This window comes from Condylura cristata, unplaced genomic scaffold (assembly GCF_000260355.1).
Source record: "Condylura cristata isolate star-nosed mole 26May11 unplaced genomic scaffold, ConCri1.0 scaffold00026, whole genome shotgun sequence".
In the NCBI taxonomy this organism is placed as follows: Eukaryota; Metazoa; Chordata; class Mammalia; order Eulipotyphla; family Talpidae; genus Condylura; species Condylura cristata.
In genome coordinates, this window is record NW_004567127.1 from 27,069,014 (window position 1) to 27,094,531 (window position 25,518).

At 37.8% G+C, this 25,518-nt stretch overlaps 1 protein-coding gene across 2 annotated transcripts in view; it reads right to left on the reverse strand.

Annotated features, from left to right (window-relative positions):
* Positions 1-242: 242 nt before the first annotated feature.
* Positions 243-25,518, reverse strand: part of GABRG2 (gamma-aminobutyric acid (GABA) A receptor, gamma 2) — a 94,862-nt gene continuing 69,586 nt past the window's right edge. Inside the window, exons 7-10 of one of the 2 annotated variants that reach the window (XM_004689806.2) lie at positions 11,171-11,323; positions 6,227-6,432; positions 4,034-4,057; positions 243-2,668 (exon numbers count right to left, since the gene is read on the reverse strand). In XM_004689806.2, coding sequence (XP_004689863.1) covers positions 2,393-2,668; positions 4,034-4,057; positions 6,227-6,432; positions 11,171-11,323 — 659 coding nt within the window. In that variant the 3' untranslated portion in view covers positions 243-2,392. The remainder of the gene's footprint in view (positions 2,669-4,033; positions 4,058-6,226; positions 6,433-11,170; positions 11,324-25,518) is intronic. The other variant, XM_004689807.2, reaches the window with a different exon arrangement.

A 25,518-nucleotide genomic window follows, 5' to 3' on the forward strand; every position in this document is an offset into this window, starting at 1 on the left:
CAACTTTTTGAAGCACAGATGGCTTGAGCTTTACTTTGTGACATTTCTGCCTTCCATCTCCCCTCTTTACCCCACCTCACATGCATCTCTTAACTCTTTTGAAGGGAGGAGTATCACCACACCAGGCCTGTCATAGATTCAGAAATAAAGCTCACATAAGAAAGGTGGTATTAAGGCATGAGTCAGGAAAGGGGAGTCACAGTCATTAAAAAAAGTCCAGCCAGACAGCTGACATGCCACCATGGATTAGAATGCAGCATTTTTATTGTAAAAGTCCACGTGTTAGACAATTCCCTTTGTGAAAAGGTTTCAAACACACAAACAGGGAGCAGCTGATAAGAATCAGGTTTTATATAATATATATATATGTACGTGTGTGTATATATATATATATATCTTTGTCAATACTATGCACACATTGGAAAGCTAGCTTTTTGGGGTATCCCCATTACGAAATACATTTCAAGTTGACAATACTAACATGTTTCTCACCATTGAAAATTTGCCAACAATTCTCCCAAAGAGTCAACATTTATTATATTGACAATTCAAAACAAGAAAATAATTCGATTTACATGTGTTTGAGGTTATATACTAGAGCACTGATATATTAAAGGTTTGTAAAATTGGCAGCTAAATGTGTTTTCAAGATTTATCCAGATGACTTTATGATGACTTTTTATGGTTTTCTATTAACAAAGATACTCTTTCTTTGTTATTTTTTCTCAGGCTGTCTATAAAGTTGTATGAACTATGACTGAATTCTAACTTTTAACAATGATTGCCATACAGAAGTATAGAGAAGTGATGCTGTTTTCAGAAAAATAAGGAATCAGGATGAATACATGAAGATGGAGCTCAACTCATGTCTGAAGTCTGGGACTACCACTTTATGTGAATACAGCATAGGCGAATGAGGCCACAGTCATAGGCTCAATTTCCTTGTAAGTCATTGATATTTTTTTCCTACAGAACATAGAATACTACATTTTGAATGCCAGTCAGGTATGAATCCTACTTCAAGCCTGTCATATGCCCTCAATCAGAATCATGGATGGTTTAGGGCTAACTCAGTCCCAAATTTGGAAAAATAATGCACAAACTCTAATTATTCCCTAGCAGACTCATTTCTGTATACAAACACTGGACATGGAAATTGATTTAAAAGGAATAGACACTGGCTCAGACAAAACTTTGATAATGATATAAATATCCAAAGTTCTTTGTATCCTTTGGTTTTTTCTTTTTTTTTTTCCTGCAAATATTACTTGACAGAGTTATGAGAAAAGATGAATAACTGGTCCAGACCAGTGCAGAAAGATTCACTAGAAAAATATGAAGCCATTTTACTTCAGGACAGTTATTGAGCACCAGCTATGTGCCAGGCATTATCCAAGGTGCTGAAGACCTATCGAGGAAAAGACAAATGTTCTGCCCACAAGGCACTCACAAGCACTAAAAGCAGATCTTGTGATGGAAAGAGAGTTGTGTTATGATCTGTCATCCTAAAAGGAAGAAAAAACAGCAGCAAGCATATACAGTTACTTTATGTTCAATGAAACTGGGCATATTTAGAGGTGATAAGTGTCAATTTTTCAGTCTATAGTGTTTCAATATGCCATACAAAGGGAAAATAATGCTGTTTTAATCATCATGCATGAGGAGGAAAGTACAGGAACTTCCTCTCTCCAATTCCAAACCCAGACCCTTATAATTGCTCTCATGATTCTTTTGCAGTCCAGAGACACAGAATAAAAGACAATACTTTATGATGTTAACTTCGATCCATTTATTTTGGCTCTAAGGAGATGCATGCGTTAAACTTGAAGCATTCTACATTACGGAATATTTACATCATTGTACATGAGGTGTGGAGGAAATTTTCTTAAGTTACAGGTAGAGTCAATTTCTAGACTAGCTTCTTATATTGAAAGTGAGTTGTGATTTTTTTTTTTTTTTTTTCAGATGAGGGAGATGGCCTACTGGGATCAAAGTTAAAACCTGCCTCCAAATGAACACAGGATATAGTTTCAGATCTTTTGCATCTAATTGTATTTTGAATTGAAAAGGATGCCACCACTTTAAACAGTTGGGGCTATTATTTTCTCAACTACATTAATTGAAGTAATATTTTGCTTAGTTTCAATGTTCTTGCTCTAATTTCTCTTCACCTTGCAGGTTTGAGACACACAAATGTTACAGTTCAAATTACACTTCCCACCGAAGAGTCGGGCGCAGACAATAAAACGTTATTACAGTTTTCCATGTTAGAACATAGAAGCAGATTCGTTATAAACTACAAAGAGGATGATTTAAGTGGACTTAGAAAGGACATCACTCTCGGTAAGATTTAGTGAATAAGACCCCATGTATTGATGAAACCATACCTTTTTCACAGGTAAAGGTAGGAGACCCAGTAAACCAGATTGAACAAGCAGAAGGCAGTAGGGAAAAAGATCCGTGCATATGAGTCCATTTTAGCAATGCGGATATGTATCCTTCCATGTCTCCATGCTCCTGTTCTGCAATCTTCAAAACAGCAGAAGAAACTGGCACAGTCCTTGCCGTCAAGACACTCATACCCGTATTCTTCATCTCTCTCTTGAAGGTGTGTGGCATTGTTCATTTGAATGGTGGCTGATCGTGGGCGGATATCAATGGTGGGGGCCTGAGATATGGGTAGGGAAGAAGAGATCCCAGTTAGTCACACATGATCAGTCCTAGACAGTTTTCCACAATGTCTCCAATGTGAATGATGGGTCTGAAAATGGTACTCAGGAGGTTGCTATGACATCATGATCTACAATGGTAAAATTGAACTGAGAAGGATAGCATTTGCAAGTGTTCAAATTTTGAGCTTAAGCAGTGCAGCTGAAAATAATACCATCAAGCTAATAGCTATAGCAAGATTGAACACTGAAAGAACTCAAAGTTTAAAGATTTAAATCAAACAACTACATGGAATATTATTCTACTAAATATTAGATGTGAAGTTGGTTACATGAAGGCATTTAATGGTGCTGCATGTGAGTGGAACAGAGAACTGAAATGGATCAATTTAGAAATCAAACTTTGTATCATGCTTACCTATAGGCAAATAAAATACCCCATTACACTGAGCAAAGGTATTAAATGCTAGTAATAGAAAATGTTAAAAGAATATATAAATGTAGAAGTTTCCTGAATTTATACCTCAGTGGCATGGCTTGCATGTCAAAGAATATAGTTTTTCACTTAACATTCACCATCTGAAAGCTTCAAAATGAAGTTTGTGAGCAATGTTTTATGTACCTCCATGTGAGTGGAATTCAGAGGAGCATAGCATTGCCTGCCCAATGCTTCTGAATAGTTGAGAAGAAATGCCAGTTAACTGAAGGCAATCTAATCTATGCTACTGCACCAATTAATTAATTTTAACTTGACTACATTGGTGTTAATATAGTATAACTACAAATCTTAGTGTATGTGAATCAAGATTTAGGAGTAGAAATTTCATTTCAATCTTGCATGCTAGAGCAAAATGGCCTTAGATTAGCCTGGAAGGAAGAGATGGGTGTTTCGACTGAAAGCCTTTCAAAGAGACCATTATTCTTACAGAACCGACAGGTGGAGGTTTGACTAACATAAATCATTAAATGTACTTATCAAAAAATTGCCATGTTTTGAATTAGCATTTACAGAGTAAATTTTAGCTTTCAAAGGGCATAGATGGTAGATAGGTGCAGCCACTGAAAATGGATCCTGTATTCAACTAAGAAAAGGGTAAGTTTGGCTTCTGATGCATAAAAAAGCTGTCTTAGCTACCAATAACTCATGGAGCATATAGTGTATTCTTGTAAGGTCAATGCCTCTGTACGTTAGTGTATTTTTTTTTCATTCACTCTAGAAATCTATAGAAATTTTTCCATCTTACATGTGTTCTTTCTAGTAGAATGTTTAATGTCTGTTCATAAAAAAATAAAATACCATGTAAGCGTTAATAGTTAATTTTAGCAATTGCATGCAGTGAATTTCCATTCCAAAAACATTATACCTTGAAGGAAAACATCCGAAGAAGCTTTGGGTTTGTAGACAGAAAAGAGAATTGCATTTTTTTTTAATTAAAGAAGGAAAAAGAAAAAAAAAGAGACAAAATAAGATAAATTAAAAATACATTTTGAAAAATAGTGAAATGAACTGAAATTATAAACACAGAAGGAAAGTTCTTGTAATAAAGTATATGCCTGAAGCTAAAAAATGGAATTTGGTGATTGTAAGTAAAATCCTCAATAAATTAATCCACATTTATCTAGTGGCAAAAACCAATGCTGCTCAGTTATGAAGAGGCCTCCCATACCTATTTCTTCTCTAGAAATGCTGTGCTTTTGTTTTCTAATTACCAAGCAAACCTGAATGGGTGAGTCTTGACATGAGGAACCAAAGGGCACACTGAAGAAGAAAGTGACATTTTAGTTCCCTGCTCCTATCGTGGGCGCTAGCTGCGTTCTCATAAATCACCCAATTGGCTTAGACAGGGAATGCATGCGGTTCTCAGGTAACTTCTTTTCCTCATTTCCTTAATCCATTTCTCCTCAGCCTTCTGCCATCTTCATGACCCAGGTGCAGAAAGCCTAAGTACTGTTTCTAGGACAGAATCCACTTTGCAATGACATGGCTGTTAAGTGAGGGCAAAAGGGCTTCTGTCAAAGGACTCTTCAAACTTGACTGAAAGCCAGTCCTCACATCCTTAGGACCGCTGGTGGATACTGACACTAGTGTCAATAGAAACATCTTTTGGGGGGGAGAAATGAAAGAAAAGGAAGGGGAGAAAAAAGCAAGACAACAAGGAAAATAAAACAAGGATAGACAATGTAAAGGCAGACAAGCCAGGGAAGAAAAGGCTGCATGAAGCCAGTGAATATTTGGGACATGAAAGAGAAATGCTTCATAGGTTAATCATCAAGATTGGTACATTCCCCTCCCCCCACCTCAGGGGAAGTTGTGATCCGTAGTGGCAACCCTCTACTACCACAGATTGTGCAACCAAGTTTCCCACATGCTGAGGAGTTTGGCAGTGGTGGTCCTCACCCTGGGAAAACCTCCTTTCCTTCATGATCATGGTGTTTTCCCTGCCAAGTAAGTAGCTATTGCTTTTTTTTTTTAACGTGTTACAAAATCCTGCATTCAAATACATGCCAATTATAGACATTCTCCTGGGTTGATGATGCATCAGGATATAATCTAGAAGGAGCTAGATTCCCTCATTATAACTGTTCTCCCCATGCCTGACCCCAAAGTCCACATACCAGGTAGCTAGCCACTATCCTGGCCCTTCCGGCTCTTAGTGCAAGAGACCCACAAAATAGCATAAATTCAGCAGGGTGGGGTAAACTCCATTAAGGAATGGACTCAACTTTTATGGTGCTTCCTATGATCTGGACACCATGTGTAGGTTGGTTAAATAGGCAGTATATGTTCTCTTCAACATCCACAATTTTAAAAAATTTTCTTTTTTTTTTTTAGACATTTGTGTCTCTTCATTGCTAATGTTTGGGGGCAGGATGGAGTCATCCTACCTGATTCCAGATAACGGAAATCAAGACAGATTGGTAACTGTACAGATCACTATCAGCCCTCCATGAAGTACTAAAGTCCAAGACATTAACATCTAAGGTAGTCTGTAATACATTTTATCTCTATTAACACATCTATTTCTCAGTCCCTTAAAATACATTTTTAATACTTATATATGAAAAAAAAATGAAGACAAAGGAAGACTAAGTAGCTTGCCCAAATAATAGTCATTCTTAAATGGTACATTGAGTAAAACACCAATAGAAGTCCTCTGCTCACAACACACTTATGAAACTAACTGTAAAATTGTGGTGAACCTTGGGGCTTCCTAGAGAAAAGCACTGGGTGAAATGTTTAATTTTAAACACCAGTAATTTAAAGCAGGCAGAAATATGAGCATTGATAGAACCTAGAATAATGGCAATTAGGAAATAAATGAATTTCTCAGCCATGGTTACCCTCCTCATGAAATGGACAACAATAAACTGATCAGTCTTTCCCTCGTAGCTGGTGACCTCAAAGAATCTTTCAGGGCCTGATCAAACTCACACATTCTGCTTTCACCTTGGAGCCCAAATTTAGATGCAGACAGGCTAAGCAGCACCAAACAAAGAAAACCAGGTGGCTTTTCTGCATCCATATTTCAAAAGTCCCAACAAGAATTGATACATACAGGGTTTTTCTTCTTTTTGTCTTTGTCCTTGCTGGGTTTCCGGTTGCTGACAAAGTAATGCAGGGTGCCATACTCCACCAGAGCAGAGAAGACAAAGATGAAGCAAACTGATACAAAGAGATCCATTGCTGTAACATAGGACACCTTGGGGAGCGACTTCCGGGCGATGGTGCTTAGGGTGGTCATCGTCAGCACAGTGGTGATACCTGAGGAGAGGCAGTACACACAGGCCCTATGACCACATCACTTGGCAGGTAACTGAGTCACTACCTAAACTAAACCTACTTTTGTGACTTTTGTTAGACAACTTTAGTACCAAGAGGCTTAAGAGAAGTGCATTCACTCAGTGCACAAACATCCCTTCCTATCATGCATCAGCTTCAGTGACATACATGGGACATATGTTGAGAAAACAACCATCAGAGGCCCTGCCCTTGTGGATCTCTACAGGAAGCAAAGATATGTGTGATTGCAAATCATGGTGTATGCCATGGAGAGCAGAAGGGAAGGTAAGAAAACCAGTGCAGTGGAATGTTCAGAGACCTCTTTGAGGAGATGTGTAAGTTTGTTTACTAGTTAGAAGACAGCAAAAAAAAAAAAAAAAAAAAATTCAGATTGAATAAATTAAGGGAGAGTTTTGAAGAAGGCAAACCTTGAACTTTTGAATGGCTACAATCTGAGGAGGGCAGGGTTATGGAGGACATAATAGATAAAAAAAGTAGTCTTTTCTATTTTCAGTGTAAATAAAGAAGTGCTAGAGAAGGTGGGTTGTACGTGAGTGACAAGTTCTGATCAATAAATGCTTAAAGGCTATTACAGGATGGAAATAAGTCTCTTAGAAATTGTACCACTAATTTATTGACTTTTTATAACAGTTATTTCATTTTGGTTTTAGACTTGAGGAAAAGAACTGGTTCTATGCCCAGCCATTAGTGAAGGAGCAGAAACACCATTTGAGCCCAGAAATTGTTTGATTTAAAATCTTGTACCCATTGTGCAGTAGTGCCATGGGATGTTAAATGACAGGGAAAAGAGGGAAAACAGGCGGCATGCATCCGTCAGAGGAGGGTTGGTGACTATGAAATCTGTATTTTTATTTATTTTTTTAGATTTATTTATTTATTCATACAGAACTGGGGTATAGGCCAGAGATGCGGAGGGTGAGAGGATTCACCAGAGACAGAGTGGGGAGCAGCGGGCGGGTCAGGAGAGGTCTGCCATGCCATGTGGTCACCTCCGGGGCAGGCAGGGATCGAACTCATGCGGAAGTGGCTTTAGCTTCTTAGTGCTGTGCTTTAACCCACTGTGCCACCAGGGAGGGTCAAAATCGGTAGTATTTTTAACCATGAAACATGAATCCACTACTTAAGTAGCGTCTAGTGTCAGCTCTGAGAACTCAAATCACCTTAAAAGTGTAGGTCTCAGTCTCCCCTTCTGCTGGGCTAGCTCTCTGAAGGTCTATACACGTCTTACTGTTTGATTCTAATTTCCTATCATGACTGGAAGCAACTGCTCCTATTCTGAAAGGCCATCACCCTTTGTATAATCTGAGAGTGTGAGGCATATAGCCTGATGGCCACTGTAACCTCACTGCTTGGTGTAGTGCTGTGACTTAGTAATAGAGGTTGTTGAGTGAATAAATGAAACAATTCATTGATGAATATTATGTAAATACATATTTACGATACATAGAATATCAAAGAAATTCTACTTACCTTTGAAAACAGGGACCTGTATCGATGCGCTAATTCCATACAGCAGAAATTACTATTGATGGAACTCATTCTGTGTTAGCCACTTACTTGTGTGTGTGTGTGTGTGTGTATATTTTCCCACCTCACAATGAGTTAAGCACTGTTTTGGGGTTTGCTTTGCAGGTGAAAAACTGAACACAGAGAAATAAGAAAGTTGACTAAGCTACAACCCTAGGAAGTGACTTCAAAAGCTAAGTATGCTCTGAACCATGTTGTTGTGTTTCCTCTCTATGAAGTACATGAAATAGGATAATATGGATTTATCATATTGTCATGGTAAAATTTCTTAGAAATGATCAAGTTTCTCATTAATTAATGGGGGAGGTTAACAGATGAGAAACCCCATAAGTTTTTAAATTTATATAATACAGTGTCAATTTCTGTTAGTCTCACTGATAAGAGAGAAGATAAATTTAGTTCTCAAACTAAAAAAGCTTCATATAGGGCATCTACATACTAATTAATGTATGTAGCTCTTGATTGTACATATTTACAATCAATATTTTTGTGCAGGAATTTAAAATCTAAGTTAGTACTTTGGGTTTTACTGTACATTCAGGTCCCAAGCCACACTTATACAAAGTGGAAAATGTCAATATATATGTAGTAGATACCATAGGTAGTTATGAACATCTGGCATGTCTGATATGTAGGATAAACACTACCTCTAGGATATTAGGAAGTTATTTTTAGGCTACCTGGTAGTTCAGTCATATAAAAGCAGAATCAAAGAACTTTCAGTAATAGCTTCAAGTTTCTGACTGGAGCCATAGAGAAGAGAACAATGTAGATTGGGATAGTATTTTTAACTAATCTTCTAGCCAACAGGACAGCTTGATGTGATTTTTAAGTCCAATTTTTAATAAGCAAAGAAAAGTCTCTTACCTGGGATAGATGAAAACTACCCATCAGTTTTATGCATTCCTTCAGCCTTGGTATGCAGTACCCTCTTCAGGCACGTTTTACTGCACCTCAGATTACTTAGATGAAAAATGCTAATTGGTATTTGCATTGTTTTAACCAGTCATTCTATCATGATTAAGCAACATCACCTGGCACCACCCTGTATGCAAACTGCATGATTAGTTCCTAGGTGACTGTTCCCATGTTCCAGGAATCTGACCTCGGGAAACAGTCTCTGAGCTATGTGGTTCTGTGTGTCTGAATCATCAAGCCACTTGTCTGTAACTGTTCTGTGGCAACGAACCTATGCATCCACAGATGTTTAAGGTCATCTGGGTTAACTCATGCTGTCATCCTAGAAGAGGTCAGTGGCAGCATTAGAAATACTTGGGGAACTTCTTGTAGTTTGTTTTTAATCCTGATTCCTGGGCCGTAGTCTCACCAGCTAAGATAGGCCTCTCTTCTGAGACTGAACTAAGGCAGCTAGACTTTTACAGATCCCCTCATAGCTTAAAAGTCTAGTGAAATTTAAGAAAGCACTGAGCTAGAGAAGTGACAGGGCACAAGTAGAGAAACTGACTCAGTTCATTTCTCTACATTTCTCACAACTGGCCTTCCACAAGGTCTCAGCCAACAAATCCAGATGTCATTAGCTGAGGTACAGCTGCACTACTAGTTGGCTGTGTGTGTGACCTTGTGTAGGTCACTTAACCTTGCAGGTCTTTTGCTTTGTGGCTCTAACAATATGATGGAAATTTGTATTAGCATTACAACTTTTACATGCATTTGAAGGGAAAAAAGACATGGGGACTGTACTCAACATGCCTCATGTGTAGTAAACTGTCAATAAATAGAAGCCTCTATCTGCTTTTTGCTCAGGTACTTCTCTCTCCCTCACCTATCACTCACTTCCCTCCTCCCATCCTGGTCTCCTGCTAGTGGATATTCATTTACTGAGTGATTGAAATGAACTACTGAATTGAATTGGCCAGATGAGGGACTCTGGCCAGTCTCACCTCAGTGTAAGAGGCAGATATATCAGAAGGTGACACAATACTTTCTGCTCACAGTGCTGAGGAAGAGTCCTCAAGTAATAGGTTCAACATCAGCATAGTATAAATAGGACTGGTAACATGAAGTACTTCATGTAACAGAAAAAAAATTTTTTTGAAACAGATGGGAGGCTGTTAGGTTTAGAAGAGGACAAATATACAAATAATGGATTTTTTTTCTTCTATTGCCTACTTTAGCCCTCAGTTTTCATGACCTCACATAGGTCATTTTCACAGAAAACAACCCTAGCTGCTAATATTTCTAAGGCCTTGCAGGATTCTGTGTTCTTTGTTTGAAAAGCCCTATTTGACCTAGTAAAACCCCATAAGTTAAGCAAAGAAAAGGACACTTTTATATTAAGGAAACTGATTTTTTTTAGAGCTAAAGGGCACGTCCAAGGTATCTACATATGCAGGATGATTCGTTGGACTTCAGAATCTTAAATTCTTCACTAGTTGAAGAATAAACACAAGATGTGGTTCAAGTTCTTCTGTGGTTTTTTATAATCCCTTTTTCAAGCCTTTTTTCTTAGATCTTTAGAAAATTTTTGCAGGGACCTAAGTTCCTATGTTCATGTGAGTCCATGTGTGTGAACCATCTACATGTAAGGGAGAAGTCTAAAAATCAAAATTATGTTTTTACCATTGACAAATTATGCAAACTGTACATAGTCTTAAAACTAGGGAGAGTCTTAAAACTGTATTTCATAGGTAATTGTGTTTTCCAAGGAGCCTGTTTACAGAGGCCCTTTAATGGCCCTTACTGTGCATGCGTGTCTTCCAATGTCATAACTATGCTACTGAATTTAATCAGCAACCAGTGCTGAGCTGGGAAATGTGTGGCACTTGACTCTAAGTGGTAGCCCTGAGTTAGAGTCTACCATAACTATGTGGTTAAAACTTTCACCTTAGCTGAATTCAAGTTACCAGTGTGACATTGCTGAAGAGAAGGTTGGCCAGGGATCACAAGATCTGCTGAAATTGTTTTTTTTCTCCTTAGTTAATGTAATTATATTAAGAACACTTACTCAAGAAAGCCTAGTGAAGTAACTAAACAGAACTAGGAAACTTCAAACACTGTTACTGCTTTTCAGTATGTTGGGTTTCTTTAAAATGAAACCAATGGCATCTCTATGTAATTTTGACTGGATTTAGAGGCAAATCAATTTAGAAAAGGAATGAAGAGTACTTGTATTGGGTACTTGAATAATTCAGCAAAAATAAATATGTCTTACCTAAAGAAGTTCTGGCTGGGACGGCATCCTTATTGATCCAGAAAGACACCCAGGACAGGACGACAATGAGCGTACAGGGGATATAGGTCTGGATGGTGAAATATCCCATTCTTCTGCTCAGGTCAAAGTAGACAGACATAACCACATAATCTCCTGAAAGAGAATAGATGGCTTCCCTTATCAAAAACTGAAGCTTTTAACAGTAAGCATACATTGATGTTCATATGTTAAAACTTGAAAGCTCTAAATCACCTTATACCTGTGAAAATGGTCTATTATTAGACCAGGAACAACAAGTGTTGGTGAGGGCCTAGAGAAAAAGGAACCTGTTCACCTCTGTTTAGTCTAGCCTCTTTGGAAAACAGTTGCAGATAAAAATATTAATAGTAGATTTACTATATGATCCAGTAATTTCATTCTTTGGTATTTACCCAAAGAATGCAAAAACACTAAAGGGGCATATGAACTCCTATGCTAATAGCAATACTTTTTAAGCACTCTCACTGTGAAAACAACTTAAGTGTCTGAATAAGTGGAGATATAATCGACATGCACAAGAGAGTATTAGGCTGCTTTTAAAAAAAAAATGACAAAGGAATAAACAAAAAGCAAACTAAAACCTTTGTAATCCGACAACAGAATTCAGGCTTCCAGAAAGGGCAGGTGAATAAGGGGTGGGGTGGAAGCAAAACAAGAGGGGGCTCAGCAGATAGTGGAAAATAATTGGTGCCTTCGTGGTGGGTGTGGTGTGATAACATACATTTCTAGAGGTGTAAACCTACAAAAACATTCAAAATGTTGTAATCAATGTTACCTCATAAATAATATAAAAAATATGTAAAATTCCACATCCTTCATTATATATGATTTTAATTGAAGCTTATTGCCTTTTAATGACTAAATTGGAAAATATACTGTGAATACATATGCCAGTTACTATATATGTTTATACTCTCAGAGCATCACTTTCAAAGATTGTATCTGCTCTCACAATGTTAGTTGAACACAAGACCACTTTTCAAATGTTGCTGCTTTTTTCTTTACTAAATTATGTCCTAAAAGGCATGGAGAGTGAAATTCAAAGCATGTGTTTTGATTTAATCATTTGACTCCCTGCCTTTTTCACTCTTGGCTGATTGAGATCTGATTTGAAAATAATGTTCTTTAGAAGCTGGATGCAGACAGAGATGAATGACTGAACGGGTGAGTTGGATATTACTACTCAGTCCAATTCTTCCTTTCCACCCTCAAGCTTCCCTCCATACCCTCTAAAGCTGCTGGGACAGAAAAGCCCTCATGGAATACTCCTGAATGGAGTACTGATACTCCTCCTAACTCTGAGTAGCTCCTAGCTGGTGTTAAGGAAACCTCCTAACCCTGTCCTGTCAAGACTGGGTAAGGCATTCACTGTGACCCACAGACTGAATGGGGAATTAGACTTCCATTGCAATATCCGCTTCTGCTCTGAACTCAGTAAGTAGCAATTATCCTTGAAAACTTTAAGAAATTCTTTAAGATAAAGAGTAGAATATTGCTAGCTGCCTAAGCTTATGCTCGATCTGGACATAAGCTATTTAAAATTGTAGCATTTCATAAATTAGTTTGGACTTTGTTTGTTATGATTTAGATGTAATAGATACAGGCTATGAAGAGTAAAGACTTTTAATTTGAGATAGTGTCTTTTAGTTTCTGTATTTTCCTTTGTTTCTTTGATCAAAATACCGGAGGCAAATGAAAGTTTTCTTAACCACTTTTTTAAAATCTCATATGTCTTTTTAAATAATATTCAGGAGCAAGTTTTCTCCCCTTTGGAGTTTTCTGCATATTTTAAATGAAACTTTAGATTTATGTAAAGTATTTTAATAACTTCTTTTAACTACTTATGATATAAATGAATGAGAAGCTACACTTTGGATTAATGATCTGATCCTTAGAAAGGTGAACTTTAACTTTGCCTAAAGTAACAAGGTAATTATCTCAACTCAATTCTCCACTTCCCTTTGGGTCAGAATCTAAACTGGCATAGCCTATTTATCTAAGTTTCTATTTTAAGGTAATACCTTCTGAGCATCTTCGCCAGCAAATCCAAAGCGTTTCTTCCACTAGATTATAATTCAAACCTCAGAAAGAGTCATTTAAAAGCAAAGCTACTTCACAGTGACAGCCTGATGCCTGTCTTATCTCTAAAGCCACATCAAGGTTTGTGTTTTTAAAAAAAACTCCTGGGCTGAGGAGCCTATAAAATCAAAACCCCTTAAAGTGCTGCATCAGTGGTTCCTCATGCCCAAAGGGTTTAAATGCCAACCACGTCAAAGGTGCTTTCCAGCCACTTTACATCTATTCTGTTCATTTTCCCTCACATTGATATTTTTTAAGATACTATGATTTAAACTAAGTTGATCCTTGTTTTTGTCCTAACATAGTTTATATTACATACAAGCTAAGGTTGAGGTAAAAAAAAAATAATAGGTGTTATTCAATTCACTTATTTAATATTGATTTATTTCTTGTGAATTTGTTATGTCTAGTTTTAGGAAGAGATGGCACATTGTGAATGGGTAATGAATTTTTTTTTTTTTTTAGCTTATGGTGTTAGCCATGTAAAAGCTTTAAAACAGATTCTTAGGATATTGAGGGCCTTATTTCAAACATAGAAACTCATCTTAATAATTTAGGGGACACTTCCCTTCTGCTGAATTATATATTTGTTTTTCTAGTTTTTCTAATTACTAGTCACTATGGCCTCCTGTGTGCATACACTGGACAGAGTAGTTTGTATATATTATTTTTAAACCTCTGAAACACTGTCAGAATGGTAAGTAAACAGGCTTTTCTTTATTCCTCTTCTGATTCTTTACTCCACTAAAATATAGTTGAATGGAGAAGGTATTTTTCTACTGGGTTAACTCTGAAGGCATACTATGCATTAATACTCTTTACGTTCCTTTCTCCAGACAATTTTTCATATGTAATCACTGTTGTACAGAGAGCACAAAGTGGAAATTAAGACCTACAAAATCTCATAAATAAAAAGGATTGAATGGAACACTTTTTTTCTCTGACTATAACTCAGGAGGTGTTGGGACATTGCATTAGTTCAATCTTTATAATGCCTCATTAAACATTTGAAATGATTTTTGGAGGGGGATTTTGACCACAGGCAAGCAAGCTATTTGTTGGTTGCATTTTAATTTGGGGAAATTGTTTTCTGAAATTAAAACAGTCTCTAACATGCCAAATAAATTTTAAGATGGACTGAAGATCCAAGTTAGAGCATGAGTATAAATATTACACAAAGAGAAAATAGAGGAGAATGTAATCTTAGAAAGGATTTATCAAGCACAATATGAAACATAAAAGGAAGGAAATAGATTTAATATGTAAAACTTAGAACTTTGTATTATAAAGAATGCTCCAGCTGATTTTAAAAGGCAAACTTTTGAATAAGACTTCCAAAATAAGGATTCTCACTAATTGTTGAGAAAGAAAATCTAAAATTTTTACTATGCTAAGCAAAATGAGCAACTCATGGACACTAAATACATGAAAAGATTCTCAACTTTGGTAGTTATCAGTGAGATGCAAAGAAAAGTGATATTTTATTTTTATCCTAACAGATTAGAGGGGAAATAAACTGATAGGTGGTTTCCAGAACTAACAAGACAGGGTCAAAGAGCAGAGCTCTACTCCCTTGAAGGCAGTATAAACTAACCAACTTTCCAGAGGTAATAATGCAAGTTCATAAAACACATATAGTACTGTTACTTCTAGGACTAATACTGCAAGAAAGAAAAACAGTTAAACATTGCTTTCCTATCGGCACCAAGTCTTTCTCAAGGTTTGCTATCTACTCAAAAGAATGAGGTCACTACCCAGTCTGTGGGTAGAGTCCATAGCATGGTGAGGGAGAGAAGATTATTGGTCACTAACTGCTGTGCATACTATACCCAGTCTTTCTGGACCCAACACTGCTCACTCTTCTTAGGGGTGCTTGTAAGGAGTGGCTCTCCTTAGCCATTCTGGAATTACCTACAGCATATTCTAGCAACTACGTTCTGGGATAAGGACAGGACAGTTCTCAACACATTTTTGCTATTCCCCAAGGGTTGTTACACAAAAGTTCAAAAACTTGCTTCCATAAATGACCTTGATTTTTTTTTTTAATACCATTTCTGATCTTTCCACAACTTATCGAGTTGGCTGCTTTGTGAAAAGAGAGTTGCAGACTCAGAAGAAAAGAATGACAGACCTCGAGACCAGACTGGCTCACCTTGGCAATGGCTACAAACAATGCATGCCCCCCAAGCTGCAGCAGATCAGTGTTCACAACCAGCAACAGCTCGATTTTAGCCAAGTCTACTCCAGATCTAAAGCCTGCATAACCCCCCCCCCGGCCCCCAAGAGTCTCTCCCTCATGTCCTAAGATATCCACAGAGATCTCTTTCCTTACTGTTTTGCTAATCAATAAACACTGCTGTGTTGCCTGCCTCTACACTGTCTCTAAAGTCCTCTTGACCAGAGGGTCTCAAAAGCAGGACCCCTAGGTTTACCCCACTGACTCCCAGCAGGTGATCCACAGCTGGTTCACCCCCAGTTTATGCGTCTGTGTAGTTAGGGATGGGGTTGGCCCACTCCCTTGTCCAGTGACAGTCCCTGCCATCAAGACGTCAGACAAGGAGAGACCTGTAAACAGTATCACTACTCAATAGCATTAGAGCCCCGGGAAACAAGCCCGCTGATTTATCTTACACACCTGAATATATGACATTTCTGGCAAGCACATTTCTAAAAGTTCTCATTAAATGATGCTAGTCTTAACAATTCTTAAAGAAATCCATGATCCTCTTCAAGGAGTCCAAACTCCTTCGCCTGGTATGCCAGGCTAACTAGGTCTGAATTTAGCCTAGATCTTTCTCGTTCCTTTCATGGTCTTTAGGCCCTAAACACAGTAAATACTTGTCATTTTATACCCCCATTATTTTGTCTTTGTTCTTCCTGAATCATCTCCCAGATTCCTAACTCATCTCCATGCCCCACCCCCCAACCTCAGTCTACACTTCATACTTCCAGCCAGACTCCCATCACCCCACCACACACACATTGTTTTGTGACCAGACTTTTGCTAAGGCTGTGACCATCTTAAGTCAAAATTAAAGTTAAACAAAATTTTGAAAAACCCTTTACTCATTGTGTCAAGCCATGTTTTAAGTGCTCAAGAGCTACATGTAACTGGTGGCCATTACATTGTGAAGGTACAAAAGTTACTTCCTCAGAGGAAGATTAATCCGACAATGCTGGGTTAAATACTTCCACTCATGCTGAAACAATGGAAGGGAAAGGCATTAAGAGTCCTACTGGTTCATGTAGATTCTTGTCCATTTACCCTGACTCGTCCTGACCATCCCAGCTGCATCTTGCACCATTTATGATCTCAGTTCACACCTGGCCAGATTTTCTTTCTGCACTCCAAGGGGTATTGCTCATTCTTCTGTCTCTACTTGCCATATGTTGTTCCCACCTCTGGTCTATGCTCTGTCTCACATACATCCACCACACCTCCAGTCCCTTCCAGGAGACTGATACCAGGACACATTAAAAGTCTTCAGTTTGTCATGTAAGACTGCTCTGTCCTCACCTTAATTAGAACTCCACACACTAACTAGGACTCTTACAGTCCCTGAAATGCCTCCTGCTACCCCCTTGCCTTTGTACGTTTCTCCGGCTGATTCCTTTGGCTCAAAGCTTAATGTATCCCCATCCTCAGAGAAGCTCTTATTAGACCAGCTGCCTTTATGGCACCATATAGAACCAATATAGAGCCCTCCCTAATGGAAAGGAAATGACTGATGTGAATACTGGATTACCCTCTCAACTATAATTAGCACATGAGTTCAATGAGAAATAGTTCTACTCATTTTACATTTAGCATAGATTATACTGCCTGGTGCATGTGAGTTCCACCATTATTTGTTAAACGGATAAATGCTGTAGCTGATAAAGCCATGGAGAAAGTCCCAGGTGAAACATATACTCAGAGCATTAAGAACAGAGGGCAGAGATCAACATGAGCTTTTAAAATATTAAACTTTTACTTTAGAAATTATTGCTTCTGGGAATATTTTTGCTGGATACCTAGCTGAACTTAACCCCATGAGACGTGAGTATAAGGTCACAGTAAGCTGTTAGCAGTCTGAACTGCTTGCAAAAAAGAAAAGAGGAAGGACAATCAGCTATATCCGGAGTGACCACATTATGCTTATTAAAGAATCGATTACTGACTTGAGCCTCTTGGCCAGATCCAATTAGTGAGAAAAGAACAAAGGGGCTTGGCCGCTTACAGAACTTACTGTCTTCCAAGTTAACTCTCATAGGTGTGTTTTTCATTTCAAAACCTCACCACTTCTATTTCATCTGTTGTTTGTTTATGCTCAAAGGTTGAGGGAAAAGAACAAAGAAGCAGTTGGGGCAAATAAAATGTAGTGTGTAATTATTTGTTTCATTTCCCACCCATCCCCCCCCCAGGCCAAAACTAGCTTTTAAAGATGCCCTCTAATTTCTCCACTGAGAAAGAGAGCACAGAATTGTGAAGAAGGACTGCTTCAAGTTATTGAGAAGATTCCTAGGGTCAGAACTTGAAGTCAGAATTGTTATAAGGGTGACATCTTGAGGGTTGTCAGGAAAGCAGGAGGTGGGTGGAAAAACTAAACATGGATTTGTGCTCCAGTCTAGGAACAAACTACAACCCTGTTGGTGCTACCTTGAGGCCATGAGTGGCAGTCCTGGGCACTCTGCACACTGAAAGGGGGTGCTCTTGATTTCCCTGTGACAAGGCTCTGTTTTGCTCAAAGGCAGTTCTCCAAAGAAAGAAGCAGTGGGGGGCTGTTAACACCCAAGGAGTATAGTGATTGCTCCAGCTCAGAGAAAGTGCTGGAAGTTAATGTAATGGCCATATGAATAATGTCCCTTACAAGAGCTTCACTGCCAGACTGGCTAGGTTAAAAAGTCCTAGTTCTGTCTCCAACTGGTTATGTGATTTGGAACAAGAGCCTTAACTTTCCTTCTCACTTCTATCCTATGAAGTTGGAATAGTAATAGAACTCACCTCATTGGATTACTGTGAACCCCAAGAAAATTGTGCTTGGTATAAACCATGGCACAGTGTTGAAGGTCCATGAATGCCCGTTATATTACAAAGGATCCTAGTCTATGTCATGTAATTAACACAGTTCCAGCGCATACAAGCACAGAGGAGACATTGCTAAGTGATCGAAAACTAATTAAGTATGAAAATTATCTTAGAATTTATCCGTATCAATCAGTTCTTTCAAAAAGCAAGCAATTGAGACTTATGAAAAGAAAATGGGTATTTTATGCTGGGATATAGAGCTACACATCCAAGTTACACAGCCAAGACACTTGCCTCCCAAACCTGTACTCTCTCTGTAGCAAAGTCTATTTACTTTCAGCCTTAGTTAGGACCATAGGAATCAAGCAAAAAAAAATCACCAAGTTGAATAATGAATGAATCTGTTATGTATAGAAAACTGGTTTGGACAACTGGGGACCCGAAACACACAGAGAACAATTCCATTCATTTGCTCTTGAACCTTATGTAGTAGATGTATTGCCTTTGGAAAAACGGACACTCACTTGTCTAGAATACCTGCCTGCCTGACTCTACAACCATCCTAAAATTTTCTTCTTGGAGGACAGATGATCTTCAATGAAAGGACTGTCAATATTCTCAAAGCCTTCAGAAATTGGTGGTGTTTTCTAGGTTTACACAGTGAACAAAGGTGTTTGTTAATATCCCAGTTCTCTATCTTTCTTTACTAGAATATTCTCTTATTAGTTTAATAGCTCTTCTTCCTGACCATCTAAAAATTCTACCAGATTCTTTGCTGAAAGCAGTTCTTTCTTATACAAAACATTATTCTGTGCCTGTCATCAAATTCAACAATGAAGCAAATAAGTTCACCTTGGGATTCACAGAGATAAAGCAGCTTTGATCCAGAAATCAAAAGTTGGAGATAGAAAAGAATGAACATGCCATTTTGATCCATCTAAAAGTAAATGTAGTTTCCAAACAATTAAATCTAACTCCTACAAACAGCTGACTAGACACTTACACATGTTTTACATAAGTAGAATAGTTTATGGAAGCAGATAATGTAGAATATAAGGATAATTATACTTACTGCTAAGGCTGTTGTGACTATCATATTTGTTGATGGTAGGGGAAGTATCTTGTGGTCTTTTAGACAAAACATGTAGATAACTGGTACTTGTTTCCTAAGGACACTTGCTTGTATAATGTTGGCTGGTGAGCTTACTGAAGGAGATTTTTCCTTATCTATTGTAAAAGGCTACCTGTAACTTTCAGGAATACTAGTAAGGCATTCAATCTTGTTCTAATTTCTAGGAACATTAACATTATTAACACCATCATTTTAATATAGCTCACAGACTTGTGTCACTAAAATTATATGTTCTCTACTGTCTAACATAGACTCTAAAGTGCAGGCTCATTATATGCCAGCACAGGTGACACAGGTGACAGAAGAAGAGATGCTATTGAAGAGCATATACAGTGGTATAGCTGTGTCTGGTTCTGTCAGTTTCAATAAGGAGGCAAGTCTTATTTAATAGAGGTATCAGTGGAAATCTCAACACAGACAGTTGTCATTTGCCTCCTGTCAACGATAGGCAAGTGTCAGCTGAGGAAGAACTTCACAGTCCTTGTAATTAGAGACTACAACGGATGTGTCACGGTTATCATCTCAGGGCCACAGAGAATGTGTCAGTATGTTAGAGGCTGCCATTCTGGTCTACACATGATGAGGCTGCACATACAAGGAAGAGCAGAAATCTTATTTGTGACCTGCAGAAAGAAGAAAGATTTCTTCTTTGGAAAAGGCTGGGGAAGTAGGTCTGTTGCACGTCTGCCTTTTGCAAGGGCAGGCACCTCTCTGCCTTCCCTCATTTCTTCCCAATCTATTAAATTTCCACTCTTTCAGATGTACTGGGGAGAAAAGTTTTCATTCCAGCCTCACTTTATTTGTTCACCTGACTGGTGATACTGGGACATTTGTTTCCTTACTGGATGGGCCTAATTATTTATTGCATCTGTTCTTCATTTGGTAAGCCAAGATGTCCACTCAACTTTTGAGAGTAACCTAGAGTTCTGACTCAGTTACTACATCAAATTCTCACAGGTTTTCAAGCAACTATTCTGAGCCTGTATGATGGGCTTAAACACCCACTTCTCCTTTTAGTTGCTTAAAATCAAAGGTTACATCTTGATGAGAAATGGTAAGAATCCCAAATGTGACTACCAACTTATATTCTAGGCCACTGCCACCAGCAACAGAGATAATATTTAAAATCTCACTGTGGAATTTATAAATATAGCTCACAAGTAGTTCCAAAATCAGGAGAGACATGAGGCAAAATCAGGCGAGACATGAGGCAAAAATCAGGCAATAAGAGAAAGAAAGGTTAATAATTATCATTCCTCCTAGAGAAATTGGCATGTTAGTAGAAATACATTACTACCCTGTTGTTTTCACTCTTTTGATGGGCCTGGCTTAACATTGCATTGGAAGCTAGTCCTGATTAATCTCACCCAGGCACTGACATTTTCTTAAAGAAAGGACTTCACAGAATTTGAGAAACCTAATGTTATCAGAATACCAAGCATTCTTAAAAGGGTTTTGAAAGCACCTCAAAAACAACATTCATGTTCAGGTAGCTGCAGCAATGCTGCAAAAGGTCAAATCACAAAATGTTCCCCACATGTCAAATCACCCCTGGGAATACACTGCAAAATTAGAGGTTTACCGACTTGACCTCACTTGCTGTTTGCTCTATGCCCAAATGTTCAGTTTTAGAATGTATAAAAGCTTTCTAAGCTTCCCCCACATACCCTCACCCAGGAAAGTCTCTCACCCAGGAGGTGTGTACTTTGTTATATTCATGGTTTTTAAAGATGGCTGGCCAATAATCATGTCTTTAAAAAATGAGCTACAAAAACTTCTCTACATTAAAACAGAATCAATATAGAGTTAGTTCTACAAAGTTCAACTTCTCTGAATAGGGAAAATTTATACTTTGATGGGAAATGCCTTGGACTATATATGGGTCAGTAGATCTGCGTCTAATCCATGTGATCTTGGATGAACCCCTCCTACCTTCTGGTTCTCTTTTTGTCTTTTGAAGTATAAAATAATTCAATAATATACTTGATCTTGTGGAATAACTACCTAAAATGTTACATATTAATTTAAATAAAAAATTATCAGTTTTCCTATTTCAATCTATATCTGACACATAGGTCCAAATTTCACAAATGTGAGTTCTAAAGTTTATAAGTATGAAGAAAAGAGACATTTGGAAAATATTAAAAACAGGTCTGCCTTACTTTAACATCCACTGAACAGGTTACTTAGCCCCTTTGATCTCAGTTTTCTCACATGGAAATAATCTTCATCCCTATCTCACAGAGTTGCGATGAGGGCTAAATGAAATGACCCCCATAGAATGTTTAGAACACAGAGTAAGACACAGCAAGTGTTGAATCAATGTTCCTGAATGTCATTACCATTTTCCCTCTTTTCTACTGTTTTCAAATAACTCCAAGCTTGTTATGACCTTGAGAATCTAACTATATCAGAGCTGTTCACTTTCGTTAGCATTTAAAATAAATACCAAGTTTTCTCCATCCATCGAGAAACCAAAAGCTCTGTCCCATTCTTTCTTCCTCTGGTTTTTAATCTACAAATTCTAGTGCATTAATGCACTTTGCTTATATTGTAACGGCCACTTGGAGACAAACACATGGGAGTAGGACCATCCATCCTCTGCCTTGCCTTGTCAAGATTGTTGCAAACATGAGGACACGAGAAGGCCACAATACAGCCAGGATACAAGATACCTCCCAGCTAGAGGTCAGTTGGCCTTGGGATCTGTGTGTTACCTTCTGCAGACCCAAGTGTCACCAGAGAGCTAGAGAAATAACATCTATTCTGCCTCAGCTCTACTGCTAGGCACAGCTACTGCCTTCCACCCATCTCAAAAACCTTGCTGTGATTTAATTGTGTGATTTAATTAATAAAGGAAAATAATAAGAAGATTTAGGACAGAAATATGACCATATCTGTGTTCAGATTCTATTTGGGCTTCAGCACTCAGGCATTCTTCAATTTTAATGTATATGTTAATTAATAAAGTGTAGCATCCATTGTTTGCCACACTGGAGGGGGACAGGGTTGTCTCTTTCATATTATAAAGGGCAATGTAGATCAGTGAGTTGAGACCCAGCCTTCCCTGTCCTTAGGAAAGATGAGAACTATGTTTTTGAACAAAAAGGGCTGCTGAGAACAACTGTGCTGGGAGAAGAGTCATGTGAAGCAAGGTATGTAGGCATCCGCCTCATATAGGCTTTGGCTATTGCAGGGTTGCCATAGGAGATTATCAAAGACCCACCAAGTCCTCATTTTTTTTTTTAATTGGCACTTGCTTTATTTTCACAGATGGTGTTCTGTGTCTAATCAGCATCAAGAACAATGGTGTAAAGCTCAGCTCACCAAAACAGAAGCTGTCACTGGCCTGACTATATCAGGACTTTTCAAGGCTTTCTCTGCTGAATTCAAACTTTGATTTCATCTTGCAGAGTCAGAACTGATGGGGAATTTAGAGATCTAGTTGGTTTCTTCATTTTGCAAATGACATATTGGAGCTTGGAGGACAGGGGCTTGCCCAAGGTCACTTCTCATAGTACAGAGCCTGCCCTGGAAGCCAGTCACCTCAATTTACCATTTGTGCTTTTTAAATTTTTCATATTTCCATTAATACTGCCACTGAAATAACTGAATAAGAGTTGTAAATTTAAACTATGCTTGATGCATTAAATTTTAAACTAGATTTTCTTTCTCCTTTCACATACATGAGTTCTTTTCTGTGGAGTAATACCTACTTTTGTGATTCACAAATAAGAAAAAAATAGTAACAATCCTTAAGTTAAAGAGGCCTGTCATTAAGTCATTACTAATATAAAACATTCTATAAATTCTCAAATACCTCATGGTTCAGTCTGATTTCTAGGGTTTGTTACATGGCTTGTTGACCCCCCCCCTTTTTTTTTTTAAATTCTCTCTATTCCTCATATAAATGACTACTCCTTAATTTTATTTATTCATTTTACATTTTATAAGGACAGATTTATAAGGAGATTTATAAGAAGAAAGATTTATAAGATTTATAAGAAGAAAGAGGGGCACCTACATAGTCACAGGTGGGCAGGATAGCTGTCTAGTTCTTCACTTTAAAGAGCTCTGCTAATTACTAAAACATTACTATGTTTGCAGCATTGAGGTAGAAGCTTCTCAACTAATGGATCAGGAGAGATTTCTTGAGGAGGATTTGAAGTGGACATTAGTGAATTTATATCCTACTTGAAATCTAGTATTGAAATAATGAATAAATGAATACGTTTTCTTCCTTACCATGGCCTTTCCTGCAGAGGGGGAGAAATCTTACTCTTTCTTCTCAAGCAGTTTCTTTAAGATATGTACACTGTACAGTTTATTAGCAATGCTAGACAGCATTTTTACCTCATCCAACTGCTCAGTGACATGTTGCCTTTTGCGGCATGGCAGTGACAATGGGAGACATTTGTGAAAACTATCTCATTGGCCTTAGGACTTACAGAGTTGAAAATAATTTCTTTAAGTCCAACATTAGTATCTTTAATCTTTCAGTGGTGGGGAAGATACTCTTGGTGATATTGTATGACTTGTGTTATGAAGAAAGAAGATTCTTTTCCTAGCTGCTATATGTATGTCAGTTTTTATACTCTAATCTCGATATTAATAGCTAGTCTATACAAATATCAAAATTGCCAACTTTACATGTAGTTCATCTTTCATAGAGAGAAAGGCAAATTGTATGAATAGAAATTTCCCATAAACCTTCATTACTTTTCTTATACTTTGGACAATGTTATTAAGAAAATACACTGATACAGAACACATAGAATCTGAACAACATTTTTTTTCATCCCTACTCTATAATCATTCCTTTAAATCACTGTCACTCTGGAATTTAGCAGGAAAAGGAAAGCATGCAGTTTAGCTTATTTAGAAGGAATCTCAAGGACCCACTAATCTAGCTGTAATTATAGTTCAGTTAAAACTATATAACCAAGGCTACACAATTGGGATAGCACCAGCATATGCATTCCAGTGGTTTGATTGTTAACTTGAAGTTCTCTCACAGCTACTTTCCTTTTAAACTATTGCACAGATTTTTGGAGTATGCAATGAAATAACTATAACCACAGAAATATGCAATGTTAGATATCAACTTGCTCTATTCTTTCACCTTAGAAATGAGGACATGGAGGGCCTAAGAGCGGTCCCTCACTCCCAACCTCCTTCCTAGAGAGTGGCATGCTGTTATATAAAACAAACCCAGACAAGGAAAGGAATATGAGCAAACAGATTCAGTACATGCAGTTGACACAAGTTATGCAACTTCTGTCGCCCCATAAGATCCAGATGGAAGGAAACGCTCTGAAAATTCAGAATTTCCAAGCTAACTTGTGTTATGACCTCCCTTTTTTGTATAATCATATCAAAATATTCTGAGCAACCTTCAGTATACAACTTGATTGCCTTAGCCTCATAAGGCGCTGCCTGTCCCAGGCAAGCAAGCCTTGCCCCAGGGCAGGAAATTCCTCTTGAAGTCAAAAGTAATTTTACAATTGGCTGATTAATAAAAACAATTGGCTGTTATAGCAAAATCAATATGAGGCAGTACTAGAACACGCTAAAAAAGAACCAGAGTTCTTTTACTGCCCTGAGGAGAACCCAAATCCCATCACTCTACTATCTTACTTAAGCTTTCAATTGTTCAGTCTTTAAAGAACTTTACTTCAGCTTACTATTTAGTGTTTAAGGAACTTTACTTAAGCTTTCTACTGTTTAGTCTTTAAATGAGGAACTTTACCATATCTCTTTTAGTGACTGGTTTATAAGAAAACGTGTAAACTCTACCATAGCCCTCGACCTTACTTAACCTCTTTCACCTATACTATAGGATGTCTCAATGAGAATAAGGTCATTAAATAGTAATTAGGGTTAAAGGGACTTTATTTTAGCCAACCCTTACTGTGGTAAATATAGCAATGTTAACCTTAAATTTTATGAATTTATGTACCTGTCTTAACTTTAATACATTGATTTTAAGAATAATAAATGGGCCCTCCCTGGTGGCACAGCGGGTTAAAGCACAGCACTGAGAAGCTAAAGCCACTTCCACATGAGTTCGAATCCCGCCTGCCCCAGAGG